The sequence below is a fragment of the Paralichthys olivaceus genome, chromosome 7 (genome assembly GCF_024713975.1).
Source record: "Paralichthys olivaceus isolate ysfri-2021 chromosome 7, ASM2471397v2, whole genome shotgun sequence".
Classification (NCBI taxonomy): Eukaryota; Metazoa; Chordata; class Actinopteri; order Pleuronectiformes; family Paralichthyidae; genus Paralichthys; species Paralichthys olivaceus.
Window position 1 is genome coordinate 16,707,224 of NC_091099.1, and position 23,598 is coordinate 16,730,821.

General features: G+C 40.3%; 1 protein-coding gene across 20 annotated transcripts in view; it reads left to right on the forward strand.

Annotated features, from left to right (window-relative positions):
• The first annotated feature begins 21,885 nt into the window (after nt 1-21,885).
• LOC109624508 (pleckstrin homology domain-containing family A member 5-like) overlaps nt 21,886-23,598 on the forward strand; it is an 88,288-nt gene continuing 86,575 nt past the window's right edge. For 16 of the 20 annotated variants that reach the window (XM_069528192.1, XM_069528190.1, XM_069528198.1 and 13 more), the window contains exons 1-2: nt 21,886-22,044; nt 22,153-22,229. In XM_069528192.1, the coding sequence (XP_069384293.1) occupies nt 21,953-22,044; nt 22,153-22,229 (169 nt within the window). In that variant the 5' untranslated portion in view covers nt 21,886-21,952. The remainder of the gene's footprint in view (nt 22,045-22,152; nt 22,230-23,598) is intronic. The other 4 variants (XM_069528208.1, XM_069528206.1, XM_020079230.2 and 1 more) reach the window with 1 other exon arrangement.

The following is a 23,598-nucleotide window of genomic DNA, read 5'->3' on the forward strand; positions in this document are numbered from 1 at the left end:
GCCTGAAGGACTTGTTGGGGTTTACCATGAGAGCATGGTAGATTGAAGCAGTGGCATCTCCACTGTCTGCTGTAAGTGCTACTTGGTGAAATAAGCTGCTGTCAGGACGTCATGCAAAAAAATGTCTGGGGAGACTTATTTCACTGGTACTCATGGTATGGAATAAAGTTCAAAAATATCAAAGCCTCAGTGGATGAAATGGCGAGTACAGAATAAAAAGGAATTTATGTATAAGTCAGTGATAGTGAAAGAAAAAGTCCACTGGTTCTGTTATGGCTGTTTTAACAAGTTAGACAGGAACTTCCTCTCTGGTTATCTGAGTAAATCTGAATGTTATTGGTGTGGCGTGAATCACTGGTGCACAACAATAGTTATTGCCTAGTCATAGTCCAGCAGAGTCATTCCTGTCCACCAGGCTGTAATGGTTTGGCCTGGAGCCTGTCAGAGCCATTGGGCAGACAAGTTTGATGTGATAATTCCCAGGCAGTGAACATGAAGCCCTGTATATGGCTCTTGTCTCTGCATCACTGCACCTCTCTCTCTCCACGGTTGGTTAGTTGGACTCATTTGGGAGCAGAGTGTACTTTTGTATGTATCTGTCAGTTTTTGCTTCTGTGATTCTGTGCATATTGGGAGGGTCGATGGTGGATAAAAGATCAGCTGTCCAAACATGTGTTTTAGAGATTCAACATTACACATGGAGCTTGGATGGACTAGCACATTACTGCACCGCCTGTGCTGCTCATTCTACAATGATCAAATCACTTGTCTTCGTATCAAAGTTTGATGCTCAGAGATTGTGGTTTGTGTTTGTTAACTCAGAGGTTAAGTTTCATCCTGCGGCAAAGGCATAACCAAAATGGCACTTCTCCAACTGCTTTAGATAAACCCAGCTGAGAAGCGTGCTCCTTCTTTAAATGTGACTTGAACTGTGACTGGAATAGGTGGGTGGGGGAAAGACCATGTTTCCTTTTGACAGTGTGTTTCCCAGTTGGATTTTCAGCGGCTCATTGGGTATTCTTTGGTCCATTGGAGTTTTCAGGGAGTCAGGGAGCAGAGTGCCAGTGGTAATGCCTGGTGTCAGGGGATAACTGGAAAACTGTGAGCTGTGAAACAACCAGAATTCTGGCACAGTCAAATATATTCATTCACTTGTAACTGCGTTGGACAGATACGTCTCAGAGATTCCCAGTCTTGTACCACAGGATGAGTCAGGGTGGTGAGGCACTTAAAGCAAAGGACTTTGAAACTGAGGCATCAAGACATCTTGCATCAAGTTCATTGTGTAAAATACAAAAACACTTCATTAAGATGTAAATATTGTAGTTCTGGTTGAATACCGGTGGTGCCGTGGTTTCTGGGACCTTTCTGTAAACAGTTTGCGTGTCCTTTTGTGTCTATGTGGGTTGTCTCTGTGTATTGTGGCTTCCTCCCAGACATGCAGCAGTTTATTGGAGACTCTAAACTGCCCGTAGATGTGAATGTGTGAATAGTTGTTTCTCTCTGTCAGCCCTGCGATATGCCAATGTCAGTGAGGATTGGCTCCAGACCCCCTGCAATCCTAAAATGAGAAGTGGTAAAAGTAAGTCTTATGATAGATGGATGGATGGTTACATACAGATGAGCTACTGCTCGCAATCTTTACGTCAGTGTTGATGATTTGAAAAAGTTCATCGTCTTTCCCTAAACATTAGTAGTTGGAGTATATTTAATTAATTTTTCATACGTTGTACATTTTACAGATTAAAACATTAAACTGTTATGCTTATTCAAATGTAATCCAATCAACATTATCTTTCCTACAAATGTATTTTCTAATACATATGAACTTAAGTGTTTGGAGACAGGACTGCAGACTGGCTTTTTATCAAAATAGTGAAGCGCTTGTAAAATTGAAGGGATTAAATGGATATAACCCACAGATACACTTACACCCATCTCCCACACAGATGCTCATTGTCATCCACACACACACACACACACACACACACACACACACAGAAAACTGCATGCCGGCAGAGTGTGTTGCCAGCTGGTTGAGGAAGATAATAATGATGGGCTCATTATTATGAATGAATTGCTTTATGTTCTGAATCTTTCTTTTCTCTCTTAAGTTTCCCAGCAGAACTTTGTCGTCAGAAAATCCCAGATTTCCCAGAATTTTTTTTTAACATTAAAACAAAGAAGTGTCTTTAATTTATCTTTAAAAGGTTCATATTTAATTCAAAAATCTGGGAAAATGATAAAAGACTGTGGGATCTTCTGTTTATGGAGTATAAAATCAAAATTCATAGCTGCTTAGTATTCTCGCTACTTTATTCTAGAGACATTGCTATAGCCGGGAGCGACTGGCCATCTGTTTAGAGAAAATCACAATCCAGCAGCGTTCATGTTGTCGAGGAATCAGAATCATCGTTCTCTGACAGTGTGCTGAGAGAGCTGGGCAGTTGGTTATTAGGAAAGATTCCTGCCAGGGGAAATCAGTGAGTCAAGCAGCGGGCAGAGTTGTTCATTTGTTATTCAGCTCAGGACGGAGACAATAATATGGTTATAGATCCAATCCTAAAGAATGCGTGACACCGATGACAACTCGCATACAGCACGCAGGATGCCTACGTGTCGTGACAGCTCCTCCATATGCAGCTCACGCCACCAATGATAAATATTACACAACACGAGTTTGACAAAAGAAAGAGAAAAGCCTGAATCTGTGGATTCAGTGGCTGCAGGTTGTTATTACTGCACATCTTAAATAACACCAGCTCTCTTTTTCAATGTTCACTTTGCTTTTCTTCTGGCAGGAGACATGGGGAGATGTTTCCAAGCTGACAGAGCTCACCTTTTTCTTATTGTGCATTTTCGAAAAAAACTTGTAAGCCACTAATATAACGAACTGACCGACACTTCTCACAGGAGTATACGTGCTATGAAGAGAGCACATTTAATTACTGCTGTTAAGAGTTATTGCATGATTTGGAAACTTTTGCTGACTGTTGTTTTAATTATCTCAGGTTGCAGACGATGTGCAATGAGCCCCAGCAAATTACAGATCCTCTTTCAGTCAGTGCCATCCCGACAGCCATGGGAGATTAATTGGTGACTCTGAGCCTCACAGACTGCCAAGAGCGATGTGAGGGAAGAGCCTCCCCCCTGACCGAGGAATTGGACCGCTTAGCTTTCTGTTAAGGTTCACATCGTTTCTTTAGTTAGCATCAAAACCCCTTCTATTAGACAGCAAGTTCTCTACAGATTGTAAATTAATTAAATGTGTGTAACTTCAGCAGTCCCTCGGTCAAAAGACCTAGTCTGATGATATTGTGAAGCAGCGTGGGATCTTGGGAGTGGTTGTCTTTACCACTTTTTCTTATTTTAGTACGTTGTCGGTGAATCCACAGTATCCAAACCATTCAAGGCACAGTCAGGGCTGTATCTGTCAGTCCAGAGCAAGATAGCATGGTGCAGCTTATTTGCTAATGTTGTTAATTTGGTCACTTTTATTTACTTCTGAGGATCCACCTGAGTATCTTAACACCAGCCTCGAGTGCTGCTAGTAAAGTCCCTTAACAGGAGCAGGTTTAGGGCCTAGAAACAGCAGATATTTATTGCAAATTTAGTGGGCTCCTCTCGAGCCTCGGGCTCCACATATCACTCAGGATTTTATATCAAAGCCTACATACAGATTTTATACTGTGGATATCTCCATAAAAGTTCTCAGTATTTAAAAAAAAACAACTAAACTATTATTAAAATGAAATTGAAATCTCTGGCTTCAGCATACTTTAATGATTAAATTTGCATTACTCTCACTACCACTATTTTTACAAGGGCAATTTCACAGCCATATGAATTATTAATCACGATATATGTGATTTGGTTATTATTTAATTTCTGTTCACAGATACTCTATCCTTCATCTTGTTAAACTTGGCCTGCCTTCATTGGAGTTTTCAGAAAATAATTGTGTTGACTTGAAGAATCTGACAGGCTGTCGCAAAGCAATACACTCCATGGAAGTGAACTGTTAAGATATATACTGGCATAGGAAGTATTTGAGTATAATACTTGAGTGTGAGACACATCAGCAGTACAAAGGAATATATCAAATGTTTCACATAGCACAGCAGTGACAGGAGAATCAAGGTAATGGTGACTGTGTGTCTTTATATTTCTCCTGTGTTATAAGTGAACATCTGCTTCATATCTGAAATGTAGCTACAGCAAGAACAACTAGTGTCGAGGGGATAATTAAAGGACACCACCTGTGTCTGCATCTCTCTCAAGTGTCTGGGATTAATTATAATTATATTCATTTAATGCAGAAGTAATGTACAGTCACACTGAATCAGATATATAATAATAATAATAATAATAACAATTATAATAATTAAAATACAGCTTGATTTCTATAGTACTTATAGAAATAAGGTAACAACAAATCTGCATGATAAAATAAAATACAAATTTAAATTGGGTTAGTATAGTATTGTGTACATGGAAAAAAATCAATAATGAAGACGCATCAGGAATATAGCAACAGGAAAATCCAAGTGTGACTGTCTTCGTTTATATGGACACCAATATTCTGATACTAGGCCAATAGTCTGAATAAGACACATTATGTAGAAACGTGTACGCTCTAATCACAATATAACATCCTATTAGAGTTTTCACAGCATTTTGCAACACCGACATACGACAGTTGCCAGCTGTTTGATGACACATGTCCTGGGTGTAAACAAGATGGAAAAATAAAAACCCAAATTGGTAGCATTCTACATTCAACTACATTTGGGTTTTAACACTGGAGGAATAACATAGGATGTAATAATAATGTGAGTCATGTTGGGCTGTGCTCTGTAACATCTAAAGAGGAATATGAATGGATTATTTTAGTAGCAACTCATGTAAACATCATGGTCGAAATAATGTCTTATCTTGAATAACGTCAGTAGTCAGAATAGCGGTGTCCATGTGAAAGTAGTCATTTTAAATTCACAGCTCTGAAATCTGACTGATGATCTGATGTCGATATTTGAGAGTAGAAAATACAGTACCGATCTATTTGATCAAAATGTTTTCATTTCTTTTAACTTTTCCTTTTGCATAAACATAAAGTAATCTCTGTTGAGGGATCATATCATTTGGTTCGGCAGATTACGAATTGTGACCAAGATCACAGCAGAAACGTTTTAACTGTCCATGACAGTAAACACAGGTCTGACTAATGGTGTTAATGAAGGCGCTGTTCTGGTTCACCCTTGTTAATCTGATTATTCAAATCTGTCCTACTGTCACACACTGTGCTCCATGTTGATCATGTTGCCATCAGTCAATTAACAATGTGTACCCCCTGCTGTCCCACCCCCAGACACAGTAACCTGTGACTAAGTAACTGTAAGCAGCTGCCACCCTCTTTGTAGTTGTGGAAGCAGGTTATTGTTAATTCTGAGAAGAGAAAGGAAAAGGAAATATATTTTTCACAGATGACATGACAAGATTTGTGAACTCAGTAGAGCACATCTATCCACCAAGTCCCAACACCTGCCCGCACCTATAAATTTAGCATATGTACTTTCTCTCGCTTTTTTAAATAAGGTGAATTGTTACAAGTCGCCTTATGAAACTACATTTAAATTCACTAGATCCAGATTTTTATTTGGATCTACACTAAATTGCACTTACTCATAAATATCAGTCCCCTAAATATGCCTGATCATTATCATCAAGATTCATGAATTACTCTTTGTGAAATCAATGAAAATGCTGAAAAACGACATCTCAAAGAAAAGGAAAAAGTTCCTGGATCCACCCCCTGATCCTGATACACCTCAAAATTTATCGGGTCCTTTTTTGACCCCTCCTTCCACCAAGTCATCTGTCCAGCAGTTTATGCATAATCCTGCTAAGTGCAAAAAGGACAAAGTCTCTCAGTAGAGAAACATAACAATTGAATTAAACTCCACCAAGATGCAGCAAATGGTATATAGATATCTGTTCCCTAAATATGCCTGATTTTTTTATTCTCCAAGTTCCATGAATTATTACCTGGGAAATAAAAAACAAATTGGCCCATGTCACATTCTTCTACCAAGAGTTGTGGAAATCAAATCAATAGTTTTTCACATGTTGTGTTGAAACCACTTTTTTCTACCACTTTAAGGTGCATTAAAGTTCTATGGTGTCTTAACGTTACTTGCTGATATACAATCGATTATTCTGGGTCTCAGTGTGAGAGCTGGACTCCTCGGACCGATGGGACTGATACGAGCTCCACCATCCCGGCTCCACTGATGCACGCCCAGGAGGCCACGATAATTAATCAGTTGCCTGGCATCATTTGGCAGGGACAGGATTTGTTTATCACCTGTTAAACTGAGGCAGGGACGGGTGGAAGTTGAGTCATGGTGCAGCCCACCAGGCCCCTCTCACGCTGGAAATACTGTATCTGGCAACAAGCCTGAGTTAAACTGGATGTTTTAAATATTCTCATGCTCTGAATTTGAGCAGATGAACACAATAGTCCTATTGACAATTATATTGTTTCTAAACCAGCATCGATTCACCGGATCACATGCCACGCGCCCATAGTGGGGTTAAATGAAATGCATGATAAAACATTTACAGATCAAATAAATAGAGGCTTTGAGGCTCCGTAAATGCTTCCCCTCACATCCTCATTAATCCCTTGCATCATATTCAAGCAAAGCTTCACTACAAAGCAGAGATTTACAGAGGGTATACCTCCACTTATTACCGAGCCGCGTCCTGTTTTCCCCCCAAATCCTCAAGTAGCGTGCTCGTACCTGCAGGCAATGGCAATTATCCAGAGATTCTTGTTGTCTCACATTTTGCACACTCTTACCCTGGCATCCGTTAGCAAAAAAATTTAATAAAAGAAAGCTAGTCTGTGCCCTTTGCATGACACTCCACCCGACTCAATCCAAACAATAGGCTGTTCCCCTGCTATTCTGTCATCTCAGGAGACGTTGGAGTGAGTGCTGAGCCTGTTGCGTGAATCCCGGCTTTATTTCTTGTGTCTAAATTAAACCCTGAATTTAACCAGGATTTATTCTTTTACCAATGTCTCAAATTACATTTCTTTTAATGTGCCCCTTCCTTTTCTGTCTCTGTTTACATCCATGCACAGAACAGCTTGACTTTCTGAAAGAGGACATCATACTCAGTGTGAATCGAGGTTGACCGGATTGTGGGCTGCAGTCTGTCTCTGTGAGCTACGAGGAACTCATTCATCACTGCTCACTAAATAAATCAGGAATCCATTAATTGCATTTCACAGCAGTCATGATCTGCAAATTAGGAATCAAGGGACTCATTTTGTGTACTCTGCTGTAATTGCACAGTAGTCGCAAATGCAATTAGTCCAATCCTGATTCTCTGCCAGGTTCTGCTCTTTCTGGTATTTTCCCATTGCTCTGTTTTGACATTGTACACAAATTGGCCAAAGGAGGCAAGAGGAAGTGCATAACATTGTGTCATGTATCATGAATATTTAATTTGAGCAGTACACAACTGCAGAAAATACTTTTCCATAATTGAAAGACTCTAGATAGCATAAGAAAATGTGTAGGTCATAAGCTGTGTCTAATTTCAGGGGCTGCATTTGAAGAACGGTTTCTATATTATCCAATTTTGAAGGCTCCTTCAAATGCGTTCTTCAAAATGCAAGAAATGAAGGCTATAACGGGCGGATCATTCCTGGCCCAACCTATCCCAGGATTCACTGGGAATCACTGACAGCACCCTTTTCAAAGAGGTTATGGTGCCGGCAAGCGACGAGACACTATTACGCTTCAACTCAACCAAACAAATGGTTAAAAAAAACAAGAGGCATTGAAACATTGATGTTGTGTCCAACTTCAGCTCTGTTGCTATAGGCAACGGCAGTAGGGGCAGGACGAGCTGGTGCCGCCACTCACGAAGGATGCAGGCCCTGAATTGAAAACACATATTATTCTGAGTCCATTCGAGGAAATCAAGGAGAGAAGTGGAAAGTTCATGCTCATTTATTCACCCATCTATCCATCCGTCCACCCATCCATCTATCCATCCATCCATTTGGGTTTGCTTGCTCTTTATTTATCTGAACTTTCTGCTGAGCACAGCAACCGCAGTGAACATGAGCCGTCCAGTCCTGATTAACTATCAGCCTGCAATAAGAGGAGTGAGAGCAGCGGAGGGAGGAGGTTTGGAGATGGGTGGGAAAAAGGATAGCAGGGGGATAACCGTCCATGCACGCTTGGACACGTCCTGCCTGAAAAGGAGACAGTCCTCTGACTGAATCACTGTGTGTCATATACATTTCTGGCATGTGGACCGTGTGTGTCCTGTGTTTGCCTGTGTAAACCACAGGTATGCTTTTTGTGCTTGTCCAATAGTGTCTTTGTTCTTCACCTCCGCACTTACGCCACGCTGGCATCCCTCCCCAGCTCGCCTCTTTGTGCAGGAAGTCAGATGTGTGACAGCTCATCATCCAGGATGTATTTGAGATAAGTGAGGAATCAATACTTATTGATTAGAGAAGCTGCCACAAGAAACTCTTCCCTTTGCCTGCCTGCTCTGCCTCAGCATCCCAGTGTAGGAAGCAGATGGTGCTCGTGCTCGCCCAATGGTTTCCTCCATGCGGGATGTGTTTAGTGGCCCAGACACAACCTCTCCACAGGACTCAGCTGTGTCCGACGGCCTCTCCAACAGACACATAAATTTAGATTCATGTGTAGACACAGACACACTGCGGCACTCTGTCATGGAAAGAGGTGTCAAGGAATAAAAGTCGTATTACTTTGAGGAATATTGTGAAATTGAATTGAATTTGATTCAAATGCTGTTTGGGTTTTTTTAACTCTGAGATTTTTCATTACTGTGAGTGAGTGAGTGTAAACCATTCTTTACATTTATGTGTGATGTGCAGTCAATGCCTGAGAATTTATGTGCTATACCTTTATGCTTACTGGACCTCAACAAGGGAGGAAATGAGCTCAGATTTCCCACAATCCATCACTCCTACTCATTGATTCTGTGCTAATTTACTGCCCCACCCCTTGCACTGGTGCTGACACTAGTCATCTTGCCACATGGGTATATTTTTAGTATTTGCTTTATTTAAAATAATTAAGGAACAGATAAAATAATAAAGATATTAGATAATAGGAAAAACAGTCAATTAAAACAAATACACTACATTATACAGCATACACAGTAAATACATAATGTAGCTCCACATTAAAGTTAGATTTGGTAATCCTGGAAAGTAAATAAGAGCAGGCTACACTTTAAAATAATCCAACGATACATCTCACCCTGTCCCATCAGCCCTGTCGTCAAAACGTACACTGCTAGAAGACTTTTTTATGACTTGCTCGCTAACTTCTGGCTATAATCTCTGCTTCATCAGTGAATGTGTCCCCGGCTGAGCAATGAGCGAACGCAATGGCAGGTCGGTTAGTGACAGACAAACAGGATATGATTGGTTGTGTTTATTGCAGTCCTGCGAGGTCCACAGACACTGGCTTTTTTTCATTTTTTCAGACAAATGTGTTTATTGATGGGTATCTGGATGTGAAGGTGGTTTCAAAAAATAAGATAAAAAGGGTATCAGAAGAACTTACCAACCCTACCTTTAACTAAAACAAGTACAGTCAGAAGTAAACGGTTTAGTTATGTTAATCTTACTTAAAATCAGTGAATTCCAGGTGAATGGTGCAAAGAACTTGAGAACATGCAGCAAGTCATTAATCCTTGCAGCCTCATGTTGTCCAGAAGAGCAGACTAACAGCTTTCCCATAAGGGCCTTATAAATAACCAAGTACAAATTATGTATATTTTTGTGTTTGGTGTAATTTGAAGCTTTTATTCAATACTCCAAAAACAAAGGAAAACGCTGAACTCACTACACCTGAGTAGATGGGGGTGGGGGGAGGTGGAAGCCAAAAACTGCGTCATTGACTCAGCACAACGTCCAAGGTGCTATGTGTCACAGAAACAGAATGAACACACAACCAGTTTGCTTGTGAGAGGGGGAGACACAGGTTTCAGTTGAATTATCTTCTTAATCTATAATCAATAGGTTGGTCTGACATGACAGCCAGAGGAAACTTATATCTGTCTCATAGGAAACATATACCACGAACACTCTGCCATTTTATTGATTTTATTTTATTGATTTATTTTGAAAACAGAAGGGTATTTCCAAATGTATTCATAAACATCTCTACATTATTTGTTGATTATACAATTTATACAAAAAATGCCAATCTTACAATGTTAAAGACAGTGATTTAAAAAAGTCCTGGATCTGTCCCCTAAATCAAATCCACTCCAGAACTTAATAGGTGCATTCTAGACCATTACACCACCCTTGCACCGAGTTTCAAGGCAATCGCTTCAGTTCTTTTTGCGTAAAACTGCTCAGAACTGCAGATGACAGTAAAACATTTACACATCATACATTGCAAATGCTTACATTTCCCATCAAGACCATTTTTACAGCACAGTGGATTAACTCACTGTGTGGGAGTTTTACTGGTGACTCTCTGACTTCAGAAAGTCCCTGTTTTTCTTGGGTTGTTTTATTAGCACGCTGTAAACTGGCAGCGTTGTGAGGTCTCTGAAGACAGATCATTTGTTGCAGAACATGTCAACATGACATGAAGGGTTGTGTAAAGCTGTCAAGTTTCTAACTGCATACTTCATCAATCGTGGCCAGATCCACCTTTCAGGAAGTTACTACAGAGACCGTCATTATATAAACAAATAAATAGAGCAGAGCTCATTTACATAGAGCCGAAGGATGCGGTGGATAGTCTGCTTTAGTCAATGTAACTCATTCATTTTCATTTTGAACTGCTCACACTCCACTGAAGGGCAGCACACACACATTCACAAAAGAATCCAAACACTGTGACCAAACAGAGTGACTTCCTGTGTTTGAACAAATTCCCTTAAAAGGACAGTAGTACACAGCTTAACAACTTTTCATGTCATACAAACAAGGACGTGACAGAGGCAGTAACTTTAGTTTGATCATGATGTTTGTGCCGCTTTTGTGCGACCTTGAATTTTAAAAGCTCCAGGCCCCAAAATAGCCTGAGAGATGAACAGATGTTCATACATAAATATGTGAGCTGCGATGTCAAAGGCTGGGTCATATGTTCTTTTATGGAATATCTAATTGAGACTTTTTTTTAAATGTGAATAATTACTTTGGAGGTTATACTCAACAGAAATAAGACATATAATATGTTCTGTTTACATTTTCTTTGAAGGTCACCACCAGTTGGCAGAGAAGTGTTTATTACCTCTGCCATGGAGATGATGTTTTTGTCTGCCTTTGTTTGATTGGTGGTTAGCAGGATTACGCTAAAACTACATAACTGATTTCCATTAAATGTTCTGGAGAAGTAGGACATGATGGAAGAAAAAAAATTATTTTGGTGCGTATCCGGATCAGAGGGCAGATTTTTTTTTCTTTCTTAAACATTGTGAGATAGGGCATTTTTCAAAATTTTTACTGATCCCTCACGATAATTCATGGATTTTCATGAAAAAAATCAGTTTAGTGTGTTGAATATAAAATTTGGATTTAGTGAACTTCAGACAAGGAATGTTGGGATTTGACAGATATGCACATTATTAATTTCTAGGTTAATTTTAATGCAACAAAGTATTAGGGCTATGTTGAATAAAATCATAATTTTAAACTATGTGTAATTTAGAGGTGTAATATCAGGAGATCACCCTGTTTCCTGTGTTAAAATGAGGAATGTGGAGCATCTTGTTGAGTCAGTCTTTACAATAGGTTTCGCAAATAACGTAATTCTTCTTCCTTAGTCTTTTGGCTCATCAGCAGTATCAGGACATTAAAAAAACTGCATGAAACTAAAGGAAGAACCACACGGACATTGACTCTTTTCTGGAGGAGGAAATGTTTGGCAGTGCTGTAAATCATTACATCTGTGTACTATTCAAAGGGTTTCTTAGTTTCATCGTAAAGATTTGACTTTTTCTTATTATATTCTGACTTTTTTCTTGAATTTTGTTTTTTAGGCATGGCCCTAATATTCATTGTATTTTACTGATTCAACATATAGAATTACTTTGTGTCCTTTCCTGCACACAACACATTTATTCTTCTACTCTGAATAAATCACATTCATACTGAAATGTGTGCACCCTATTAAAAGGAATCATTTTAACATATTAATATATCAGCTCTGTATCATTTCTCTTTGAATCAGACAGTAGGGGGTGATAATAAGAGAGGTTGATTTTATTGTCCGGAATCATCATTATGAAATATCAGCGTTGTCCTTGAGGAGTTCTTGCCATCCGCCTTGAAGAGTTATTCCTGGACCGGAGCCTTTCTCACTGTCGCTCACATGACCTTTAATGCCCTGAGAGGACGCTCATGACCCGTTTGTCACACTGCTCTGCTTTCCCATCAGACACAGGATATGTGCATCAACAGGGGACAACTTCATGCTGAGCCATTCTGAATACTGCAAAGCCACAGTCCAGTACATGTCATCAGCGTCTGTGTAATATAAATAGATAAAGTTTCTTTCTGTTCATATTTAATGTAAACATCTTAATTATGTATATGCCAAGGAGGTAATGTTTTATTTTTGTTCGTTAGTTAGATTGATTAAGCAAAATCTACTCAGCAGATTTAATTTTGTGGAGGGGTGGGCCATTAAATTATTACATTTAGTTGTGGGTCCGGATCAGGAGGCGGATCCATAAATGTTTTTTTTCACCGTAAGTTGTGTTTTTCTACATTTTTGTTTCTCAGAGAATAAATTGTGGATAATCTGGCATGTTTAGGGGACTGACAATTATAATTGGGTGAGATTTGGTGCAGATCCAAATAAAATCAATATATAGTGAATTTAAATGTGGTTTTATAAGGAGAGTGTTGGGTCTTGTTTGTTTGTTAGCAGGTTTATGCAAAAATAACTTAATACATTTCCCAAAGAAAAAATTGGTGAAAAGATTCTTGGATCTTGATGAAAAAAAATCAGGCACATTTAGGGCATTGATATCGATGAGTCTGTTGGTGCAGCTTGATTGAATATAAGGAGACTGTTGGGCCTTGGGGGAGGGATACACTCTATTGAGTGCCATTTCAGAATGTACATCACCTCAGACATTTAAGATGTTGGCAATGGAACGTGGCCTCGTCCTCTCCCACAAATCCAGATAATCACGCCTTTGCATTACTTTCCACCAGCGCTTCCTCCAAGAGCAAATCTATAATATGCGACTCAGGCATAAACATGCTGCAGGGCGAAGGCGAAGTCTTGTACTCATTAAGATGAAACCAGGGATTTGTGATGTCAGCACATGCAACAGACTTTAACCGAGAGCTGCATATCCTGGCATCACACCCATGTCAGGTTGTCTGCACATTAAATTAAAGAGAGGAGCTTTAAGGCCCTGATCAATGTTAAGTAGTTCTTCATCCTAATTGATAATCTACTCTGTTACTTAAGCACCACAGTGGGATCTTTTGAGTAATGTTGTCAGCTGAAATAAGCAGAGAATCCGCTTGTGTCATGTGCTTTTACAGTTGCCATTTATATTGCTTATACAGATAGCAAATAATAATGATTTATGATGCACAGAGGGCTGGAGGGAGGCATGTTAATTTCATTATGTATACACAAAGGTTCTTATCTAAACCAACCACGCCTGAAGACAATTATGATGATGATATTAATGTGTCACACACAAAGAAGATGTCAAATTTGAAAGAAAGTTAAATTCAAGAGCTTTTGGGGTTTGTAAACAAAAATAAGTGATTTCTGCAGCGGAATTAAAATGTGACGTCCTGCCTGCAGACACCACTCCTCATCTGAACGTTCCGGAGGTTTTCCTGTTGTTGTGAAAGCGTCTGATCTGGAGAATATCCTGCTGCATTTATGTGAAAGACAAATTCTGGAGAAAGTCTGGACCCCATTGTTCGGACATTTTCCAGAGTTGATGTCTGAAAACAGCTTCAGTCTGCGGAAAGAAACACAGTCAAACTTTTGAATATCTTAGCAACACTGAACTTTTACATTGAACATAAGACCAGCTCTGTTTTTATTACTTCACATTGTAAAAGAAGACCCAGTAGGTCTGGGGAAAATAACTTATTTTTTTTCCTAGCAGAGACGCAATGCATTTCCTCTAACAGTTACAACTGACCACTTATACAGTCCTCTAATTACAAAATAGACTACCCACTCATTCAGTCGTAATGACACATATCAGTAGTGGAAATCTCATAAAACCTGGAAAGAAAAACATTTGGACTGCACCCAAAAAGGCTGCGGATCCAGTGAGGTCATGACTGTGGTGAACAGAGAGCCATTTGTGGGTTGGGTTTTTTGAGAGACTGTGAGTAACAGTGATTCAGGGAAGCGTGTTTAATGATTCAGAAGTGAACTGTGAGAGCTACACCTCCTTTCAGGCTCTTTTTTTCTCCTTCACATACTTTCAAAGCTTAGTGACCCATATTTTTATCATCTGTATTGCTCGTGCTGCATGCTTCTGCAGCTACAATTGAATTAAGTGTTTTACCATTTTTTTTTTTCAATCTTGCCTATTATCCTCACTGCTGACTTGACTTGGCTCTAATAGCTGCACTGGTTTGTGGGTTGTGCATGCCAGTCAAATGATACCGTGTGTTACAATCTGAGGGGCAAAGATGACATCATATTCACATCATTGAGCATTGTGTAAGGAATGGGATAAACACACACATTCATAGGAAGTTACTGTTAGATTGTAATGTTCATGTGGGCTGAATATAATTTTTTTTAATTGCATATTAACAAATTGACCCTCAAAGTAGTTGGTGAACCAAGAAATATCTGTCTGTCTGGATGGCTGCTTTCCGACATGCAGTGAACTCCGGATAATCTCCTAAAAAGGTCAGGATGGGCTGAAAGTGAGAACACAAATGTTTGACTTGGTTGCTGCAGACATTGTCTTGACTTTCTTTTGTTTACCCCCTTGTTAAAACTCAGGCTGATGTTTGAACTAGCCCAGAAAACAGCAGGAGATTCTCTAGAGGATTCACAGTCCATCTGTCCGGAACTGTCAGTCGCAAAATGTTGGGGGGATACAGTTCTCGATGCTCTGTAAACAAAAACACGTGGACATTTTTACATGTTTTTGTACAGTCCTGCCTGTGCTGTGCTACGCCTCATCTGGACACTCTGGAGATATCTGTACTGTTGTGAATGCATCTGACTGGAGAATCTCCGGCTGGGTTGTTCATCTGCGAAAGGCAAACTCCAGAAAATGCCCGTAGCCCATTGTATGCAAAATGGCTTCATCTTATCAGCTTCCCACTTGGTTTGTGTGTTTTAGGGCTCAAGGAAGTGCAGTGTTGAATTTGGTGTAACTTGGACACACAATAAATGGTCATGAGTGGGGGTTCTGTGTTAATAAACAGGTGAACAGCTCTTTGTGCATCAGCAGTGGAGCAGCTTCAGGGTTCTGTGGACTGAGTCCTGCAGCACATTTTCACTTGTAGCAGCTGAATTACTGCAGGTTAGATTTTTACAGTTTTACAGAAAGCTGCAACAGATATTAACACAGGCCAAACGGGCACTGCACTAGTATAATAGAATCCCCATATTTACAATAATCAATTTCAAAGCACAGTGCAGGCTGAAAGATGGCTCTATCAGCGCAGGCTTTTGATGCCAGCAGATGAGAGGTGCGCACAGATGCCGAGTGGGTCCAGTCTAAAGATTAGAGTCCGCCCCCCCCCCCCCCCCCTTTTACCTAGCAATGACAGGCGCAGGGCTACTGCTGAGCTGGCACCAGAACAAAGGCCTCCAACAGCTGCTTGATAATGTGCAACCATTAATTACATTCTGATGCCTCAAGTCTGGCCTGTGTCTCTGAGCAGAGAAGCCTCATCTTGCTGAGGGTGGAGCAATTATGTAAGAATGCGTTGAACGATGTTAAGCAGACACAACACAGTACGTACTTAATAATACATCTCTCTCTTCCCCTTCTTAATTTTCAGACCCTGGGTCTCCTCCAGGATGAGAATGAATATTTTGTGAGATGCATGGCTGGTTGCAATGTGTTGTTGGGCGAACCTTATTCTTTTATTCTGTCTATAACAAGGAAGAGGCCTTGTATTTACAAGAAAAGAAGATTGTTAAAAGATTTCAGCTCCTTCAAAAAAGAATTATGAACAGTGCTTCAGATAATAATTAAGCATTTAGTGGCTCCCAGAGAAATCATCTCACAACATCATGAATATACAACTGGAGAAAATCTTCAGAGGTCAATGACTTAATGGCGCCGCATCTGTTTGGCTTGTTCTGCGTTTATTTGCAGTCTCTCACGATAAAGGCTGTAGAGAAAGATTTACGCACAACACCGCAATACCATTATGTGTCCTGCTAGCTCTACATTTTGCTGAAAGACAAACATACTTTGTTACTCTCGTTTAGGGTTCCAACTTTAGCTTAATGCATTTGTTTGCTAGGGTGTACATGATAGGCCATAGAACTGTGAAGCATGTATCATTCACCCAGGCAAATGTAGGCTGCAGTTGACAAATGTCTCTCCCAGTTAAAAGATGAATTACAGGAACTGACCCACAATACTGGCCTGTCTGTTATAATGTCAGACCTTGGAAACACAATAATAATATTAGTAAATGCAAACTTGCATACTGACTTGGGTAGCTGTGAAATGCTCACTCATTGCAGTACCTCAGGGTCTGGTGGAAACTGAATTCAAATTAGTTACTGGACAGTATCTTTGACTAATACGTCCTTTAATGTAACGCTTTGTGAGTCAGATGTCATTTGAATAGGAAACAGGTATGAGGCTCTAATCCATGTTTAAATTTTCTACGAATGGTAGGAAATAGGCCTGAGTTGCTTGTCTAAAAAATGAGAAGCTTTCACACACTCCCACACTTTTCAAACCGGGTATCTGAAGGCACCCAAATGCATCCAGAATGCATCCTGAGATCCGATCACTCAAAATGTCTTCATAGCAGCGTGCATTTATTCTTTCAGTACATCCTGACTCTGCTCACTTGCTTTTTACATTCTCTCTATCTCTCTCTTGCTCCTGCCGACACACACACACACACACACACACACACACACACACACATAAACATTGTCATTGAACACATTTGTATGCTCAAACTGGCTAAAAACAACATAATTTCATCTTTACGAACAGAAATTATACGTATGACACATTCAGGATGCATTTAAATGCTGGTGAAATGATGTACTTAGTAAAATGAACTAGTAAAATCTCTCAGGAGGGATTTTAATACCAGGTCTGAACAGGGCGTCAGATGCCACAGGTATACCAGAAAAAAGGTAGGTAGCAGGCTCTAATCCAATTTTTTCCAGATTCATGGTTCTTTTTTTCATGGATATTCTGCAAGACATCAAGAAGCTGGGACTATAACCCTAAAACTTTTGTGTATTCATTACTTTACTTTACTTTACTTACTAAGATACTTACTTTTTTTTTTTAAATGTTTAAAACTATCTACAAGTTCAGTTTTGAAGGTTAGGATGTGGAATGTATTAAGTTGTGCATTATGCAGCAGAGCCTCTGTGCCCCATCTCAAATCAATATGAGGTTAATTAAAAGGGCACACCAAGCTCAGCATTGCTGAATGTTCTTATGTTATTTCCTCTCACTGTCTTAATTACCTGAGGGAAAAACAAGCAACTCTTCTGTAAGCCACGTAACCAGAAAGCTGTTGTTCTGCCCCAGGTAAGGTAACACAAAGGACTCAGTGTTTGACATCTGACCAGGCGAGGCAACACCGCCTCCTTGCCCTATCTTTAGACTTCTTCTCCACAGTGAATGAGCGAGCAGTTGGCAGATATGTCCACTTCCCACCACCGGCCCCCTAAAAAAACAGTGGCCTACGTCCAGATAAACAATGCAACACAGTGCCAACAAACAGGCCAAGCACAGTGGTGTTGGATGACTTGTCTTTGTTTGGTGTGAAAGGCTTATGCTGCAGTTTCACAGCACACAGACAAAAGGCGGAGAGCAAGAAATGGTATATAATTGAACGTGCCGGTGTGCTTGTACACTTTGAGTGTCTGCTTGTTGATACCTCCATGCAAGGCCCAGTGAGAGGAACAACAAAAGCTCCATGCCTACTCTTTGTAATCTGGTTTGCACTAATTTAAAGGAGACATATAATGCCTTTTCAGTTTCTCTTTCCTCTAGTTTGTTATACAGCTTTTTTGTGTATGTTAAAGTTTTGTAACGTAAAAATCCCTAAAGTCAAGGGAGCTCGTCTCCACCGCAGAAATCATTAATCCTGAAGTTCCTGAAAGGCCTCATCAATACTTCCGCTTGAGTCCAGGACAACCATTACAAAGCAGGGTAAGGTGAGAGCAGAGGCTGATATATCCTAATCATGCTGGATGTGGTGAACCAATCACAACAGAGAGGGTGAGCTGGCCAACATTAACATATGGAAACCTTTTCAAGTAATAACTTAAAACCTAATAAAACCTAAATATGAGCTGAATGTGTTTTGAGATATGTTCTACTAGAACTCCATCCCCATCTGACATCATACAGGCCTCAAGGTGGTGACCAAAAGGCTCTGCTGTGAATACACAGATTCAAAATATAGCTAAAGACCTTCACTATTTCTGGCATTCATTTATTTTAGGGGAAATGAGGGGAGAGAGATTAGAGATGACGTGCAACAAAAGTTTTTGGACAAACTTGAATGAGGGACATTAATGTTACATGGTTAGCACAAAGGCCACCTGTTTTTGCCATTGCTAAATTATGGTTTGGGTTGTGCTCCATCAGAACTATATGGGCTTCAAAAGTCAGGGACAACTTTCATAAACGATGTTGTCTGAATACATTGCATATAAGTGTTTATATTTGTTTTGAACGCTCACAAGATAAAGAAATGGGAGATAAAATAGAGAGGGAGGTGCAAAAATGGGATTAAAGACTAATGGACTTTTTAGATAATCTCCCCGAGAAGACGTTTGTTGCACTTGGCTATTCATATGAAAATGACAATCACTGAAAGTGACAGAAATAGCTGTGTAAAGAATGAAAAATTAAAGTCAAACCCTGATCCTCTTCACAGGTCAATCATAGCGAGCCACTGGGGTTAAAAATCCAGGTTAAAATTTGCAAGCAGGGAGTATCTCAGGCATTTGAGAACCCTGCGTTCATCTGCACCATGTCATTCTACAGACCTAAATTAATGTGTTAAATTGAATTGTGATAAATCAAAATCTGAAGGAAGGTGATGTTCTGGGGAAAACTGTTAATACTAGAAAAACTAGGTGTCTGTGGCAACATTCCCAGAAAAAAAAGTTGCTGCTAATGTAATGTCAATAAACAGATATCTGTGAACACAACTGAAGATATGTCCCTAACATCCGCTGTTGGTCACTAACATCCGATAACATCAACTGGTTATAGGCATTAATTAGTGCAGTAGAACATAAAAGGGATATTTTTTACTTGTGCATTACAAGGCCAAAGTACTTGATGACGTTAAGGTGCACAACTGAAGTTATGTCACTAACATCCACTTGTGGCTGCTAACACCTGCTAAAATCTGATGGTAGTTGGTAACTTAAATTGTGCACAAGACCTTCAAACGTACAGGGGATATTCACTATCTTGTCCTTTAGTCTAAAATGTGGATGAATGCAGAATGTTAAATCATAAAAATTGAAGCTACAGAATTTGACAAATCCACATTAAAGTATTGAACTGATGAAACATGAGATGACTTTTATTGGAGCTCTAATGTGTTTCAAAGCTCAACCATTACCACTACCGTTCATCAAAAATGCGTCTTCAAAAGTTTTTTTGACAGTGCATCAGTTTGAAATATTGCAGAGAGTAATGGAAGAGTCAGGAGCGGCCACAGTACGCTGTAAAGATGAAGAGCTGCAAGCGACAGCCTGCATTACTCCAACTTCTTAGTAAGGAGACAAACTCCTTTTACTGTGTCCTGCTGCGAACTCATGCCGTATGCAGCATGAAATCAGGTCGTGGTTGCTCACAGAATGATGGGAAAAGGCCCAGTATTGAATGACCTCTGCATTAGAATGACAGTAGATTGCTTTTGCTGTCTCCAGAAATCTGTGACCTATGGTAAAAAACTTCAGTTTCTGTTTCCACAAGTTTCTACACGCGTTGCTAAATCCACCAGGATTGAAATAGTTGAGAACAGAGTGCTGCAAGGGATTATGTTTGCAAACCTGCTCCCCCAAACCTCTGTACTGGACCTGACCTGTTAGTCCAAGTCTAAACATAACATACGACCCACAACCAACATTATCAGCCGTAATTGATAAACACACATGCCACTTACACTGTCACTTACTTTGGAGGATTATCACCTCCTTGTCCTCCTGTTGTGGTGGTTGAGTTGTGCTCTTGGAAAAGTGTCAATTGTGGTAGCACCTGTGCTCCTACAGCTGTCAACGTGTTACCTCAGCAGCAAGATGCAGAGCTATTTCAAAAGATAATACTTTATTGAGCTTAAATACTGGCTATTCTTGTCTTATTTTGATCCATTTAATAGTGACAGTTATTAGAGCAGATGCGAAGTGGTCTAAGGTGGTATCATAGGCTTTCACATTAAAATAAATCATTGCAGCTGATCAGATTTCATATAAAAAACTTACATGCAGCCTGCCCACATTTATTCAAACTTTATCCAAGTCCACACCTATGAATTTGAATTAATGCTTACTTTTTACCCAGGTAACCCATCAGGTATCCAACCCAGTGCATGACTGTCTGACATTTACACTTTAAAATGGCTTTATATCCTATTTTTAACACTGGGTATGAGTAAGTATGAGTATACCCTGTGGATTACCAGCATGGTTGGAGTGCACATCAAATTAATCACATAAATTGATCAGACAGACCATAACCTGACCACTGGACACTTGAAAAGAAAGCAGCCATTGTTAATATTTTAGCAACACCTGTGGTTTTCTTACAACAATGTTCTGTGAAGAAGGCTTATAGGGGCCCAGCAGATCAATTTTGCCCTGAGGGCCCCCTGCTGCCTAATCCGGCCCTGCCCCCAGTGTTGTTCACACTTCTAAAGAACTGTCTTTCTTCAGAACAATATATATCCATGGCAATGGAAACGCAAAAACAATAACATAACCACTGCATTCACAACTATACAAAAAGCTACAAGGATAGATAGATAGATCAGTTGGTTGGTTGGTTGGTAGGTAGATAGGCATGTATCTACCTGATAGTACATAAAACATTACCTAAAACCAAACGTACTGCACATAGGTAAAAGTTTCTATAAATGATGTACAAATATTATTTAGGACATTATTTATATTTTTGCTTAACTCACCCCTTTCAAACTACTTCATTGATAGACAGATAGATAGATAGATGGTAGTTGGTAGTTAGGTAGTAGGTAGGTAAGAAGGTAAGCAGATAGATGGTAGTTAGGTAGGAAGGTAGTTAGGTAGGAAGGTAGGTATGGAGTTAGTAGGTAGGTGGGTAGGTAGGTAAGAGGGTAAGCAGGTAGTTAGTAGTTAGGTAGGAAGGTAGGTAGGGAGTGAGAAGGTGAAGGGAGGGAGACAGCTAGGTAGTTAGTAGGTAGGAAGGTAGTTAGGCAGGTAGATTGCTGTAAAGGTAACCTAAAACCAAACCAAAGCATTGGTAAAAGTGTTTTCTGTGGAGGCTGTGCTTAAGAATTTGATATAATAACTAAAGGAATAAAACACGTGTTATGTTTATGTTGACCCCCCCCTCCTCAGACTAATGGAGTGAACCTGGCCGCCCTACCCCCTGGGCTCTGCCCCCCCTCTCAGTGGAACCATCCGCCGTTGCCAGGGTTTCCGTGTACGCGCTGCCTGCGCGAGCTGAGCCGCGCGAGCGTCGTACAGTAGTGTCAGACATGGCGGCGGAGCTGCAGCCCGAGTGGATCTCCTGTCTCCCTTCTTCTTGGAGTTACGGGGTTTCTCGGGATGGACGCGTCTTCTTCGTCAAGTAAATATCAGCCCCCCCCACCGAAGGCTCCGGCTCGAGTCAGGTCTTCCCCGTTTCTGATTGAAAGCAACTCTGCGTGTGTGGTAACATTTCCTCTTCTCTCCACAGCGAAGAAGCCAAGAGTACAACCTGGCTGCATCCAGTGTGCGGCGAGGCGGTGATAACCGGCCACCGCAAAACTCCAGGTGAGGTGTCAGCTAACAAGCCGTCAAGTTTCTCCGTCGTCTCCATTATGTCGTCATGTGTTGCTGCTGTTGTTATTACCCGCATCCTGAAAGCGAGACTTCCCACACTGAGAGAGAGAGAGCGGGAGAGAGAGCACTGACATCCACGCTGGGGGTTCTAACGCACGAGTGGGCTTTTGGCGCTGTTTAACTAAGTGAGCCCTGTCATGCCCCCCCTCTGCCCGGCTCCTGAGCCCCTCTCCTCGGTCAGAGAAGTCTCAGACTCACCGATGGTTGACGACTTTTACCGACAGAATTCATTAGACAAGTATTGTTGTCAAACAAGTGTCAGACAAGTGTTTTATTTATCACGTTATCTGCAGGTAGACGCAGCTGCTGTACACTGGGGGTTCCAGTAAAGCTATACATCTAATAAATTAGTTTTCCTCTGCCCCTCCTCCACAAAAAGCTCCTGAACACTGTGCCAAGTGGTAATATTAGCTTCTTTCATTGTATTGGCATTGTGACTGTATACCATGCCACTGTACACAGCAGCAGCCTGGGGTCCCTGCTGAAAATGCATCTCAACGGGACTATGACTAGTAGACTTTAAATAAATGATCACAATGCAGATTAAACTTTAATCATTTCTTTTTGGTATATAAAATGTCATCAAATCTTTATTTCCAACCTTAACCATCATGATTTCCAAGATTAGTTAAAGTTAGGGTTGGTCATTTTTTCTGAAACACTCTTTATCTTATTTGTTGAGATCCTCTTCACAGCCCTCGGAATGTATTATAAAATGCATTACAATATACTACAATGCAGTTATAAGATAAGAAGGCTCTAAAATGCCATGTGAACTATTTTATTTACATTATCATTACACTTTAATTGTGTAATTGCACTCACAGTCAACACAACTAAACAGCTCTTTTAGGATGTTTTATTGTGTTATTAGTTTAGGGGATGTTTGTCTGTGCCTGTCTGTATTTTGGTCTTCTTTTAGTTGCCCTAAACCAAGTTGAATTCAGGATTCATAAAGCTATACTGTATTGTATTGCATGACCAGAGTCCTCAGCCGTGCAGACATACACCACTGAAGCAGAGACCTGAAGTTAGCGAGCGAATCAACTGCTTCTAGCAGATGTTAATGGGCTTTGGGTTCATGTCTTTTGGAGGCGTAGCTGTGACGACAGGGCGGAGGGGATGTATCATTTGCGTCTTTTCAAAGTGTAGCCTGCTCTTGCTATCTTTTCCAGGATTACCTTTAATGGACAGGAAATTTTCAGCAACCATTTTGCCCCTTTAAATATGTTTTTTTCCCCAAGCAAAATTGCCCAATGTTCACTGGTTACAGCTTCTCTGAGGATTTTTTGCTTTTATT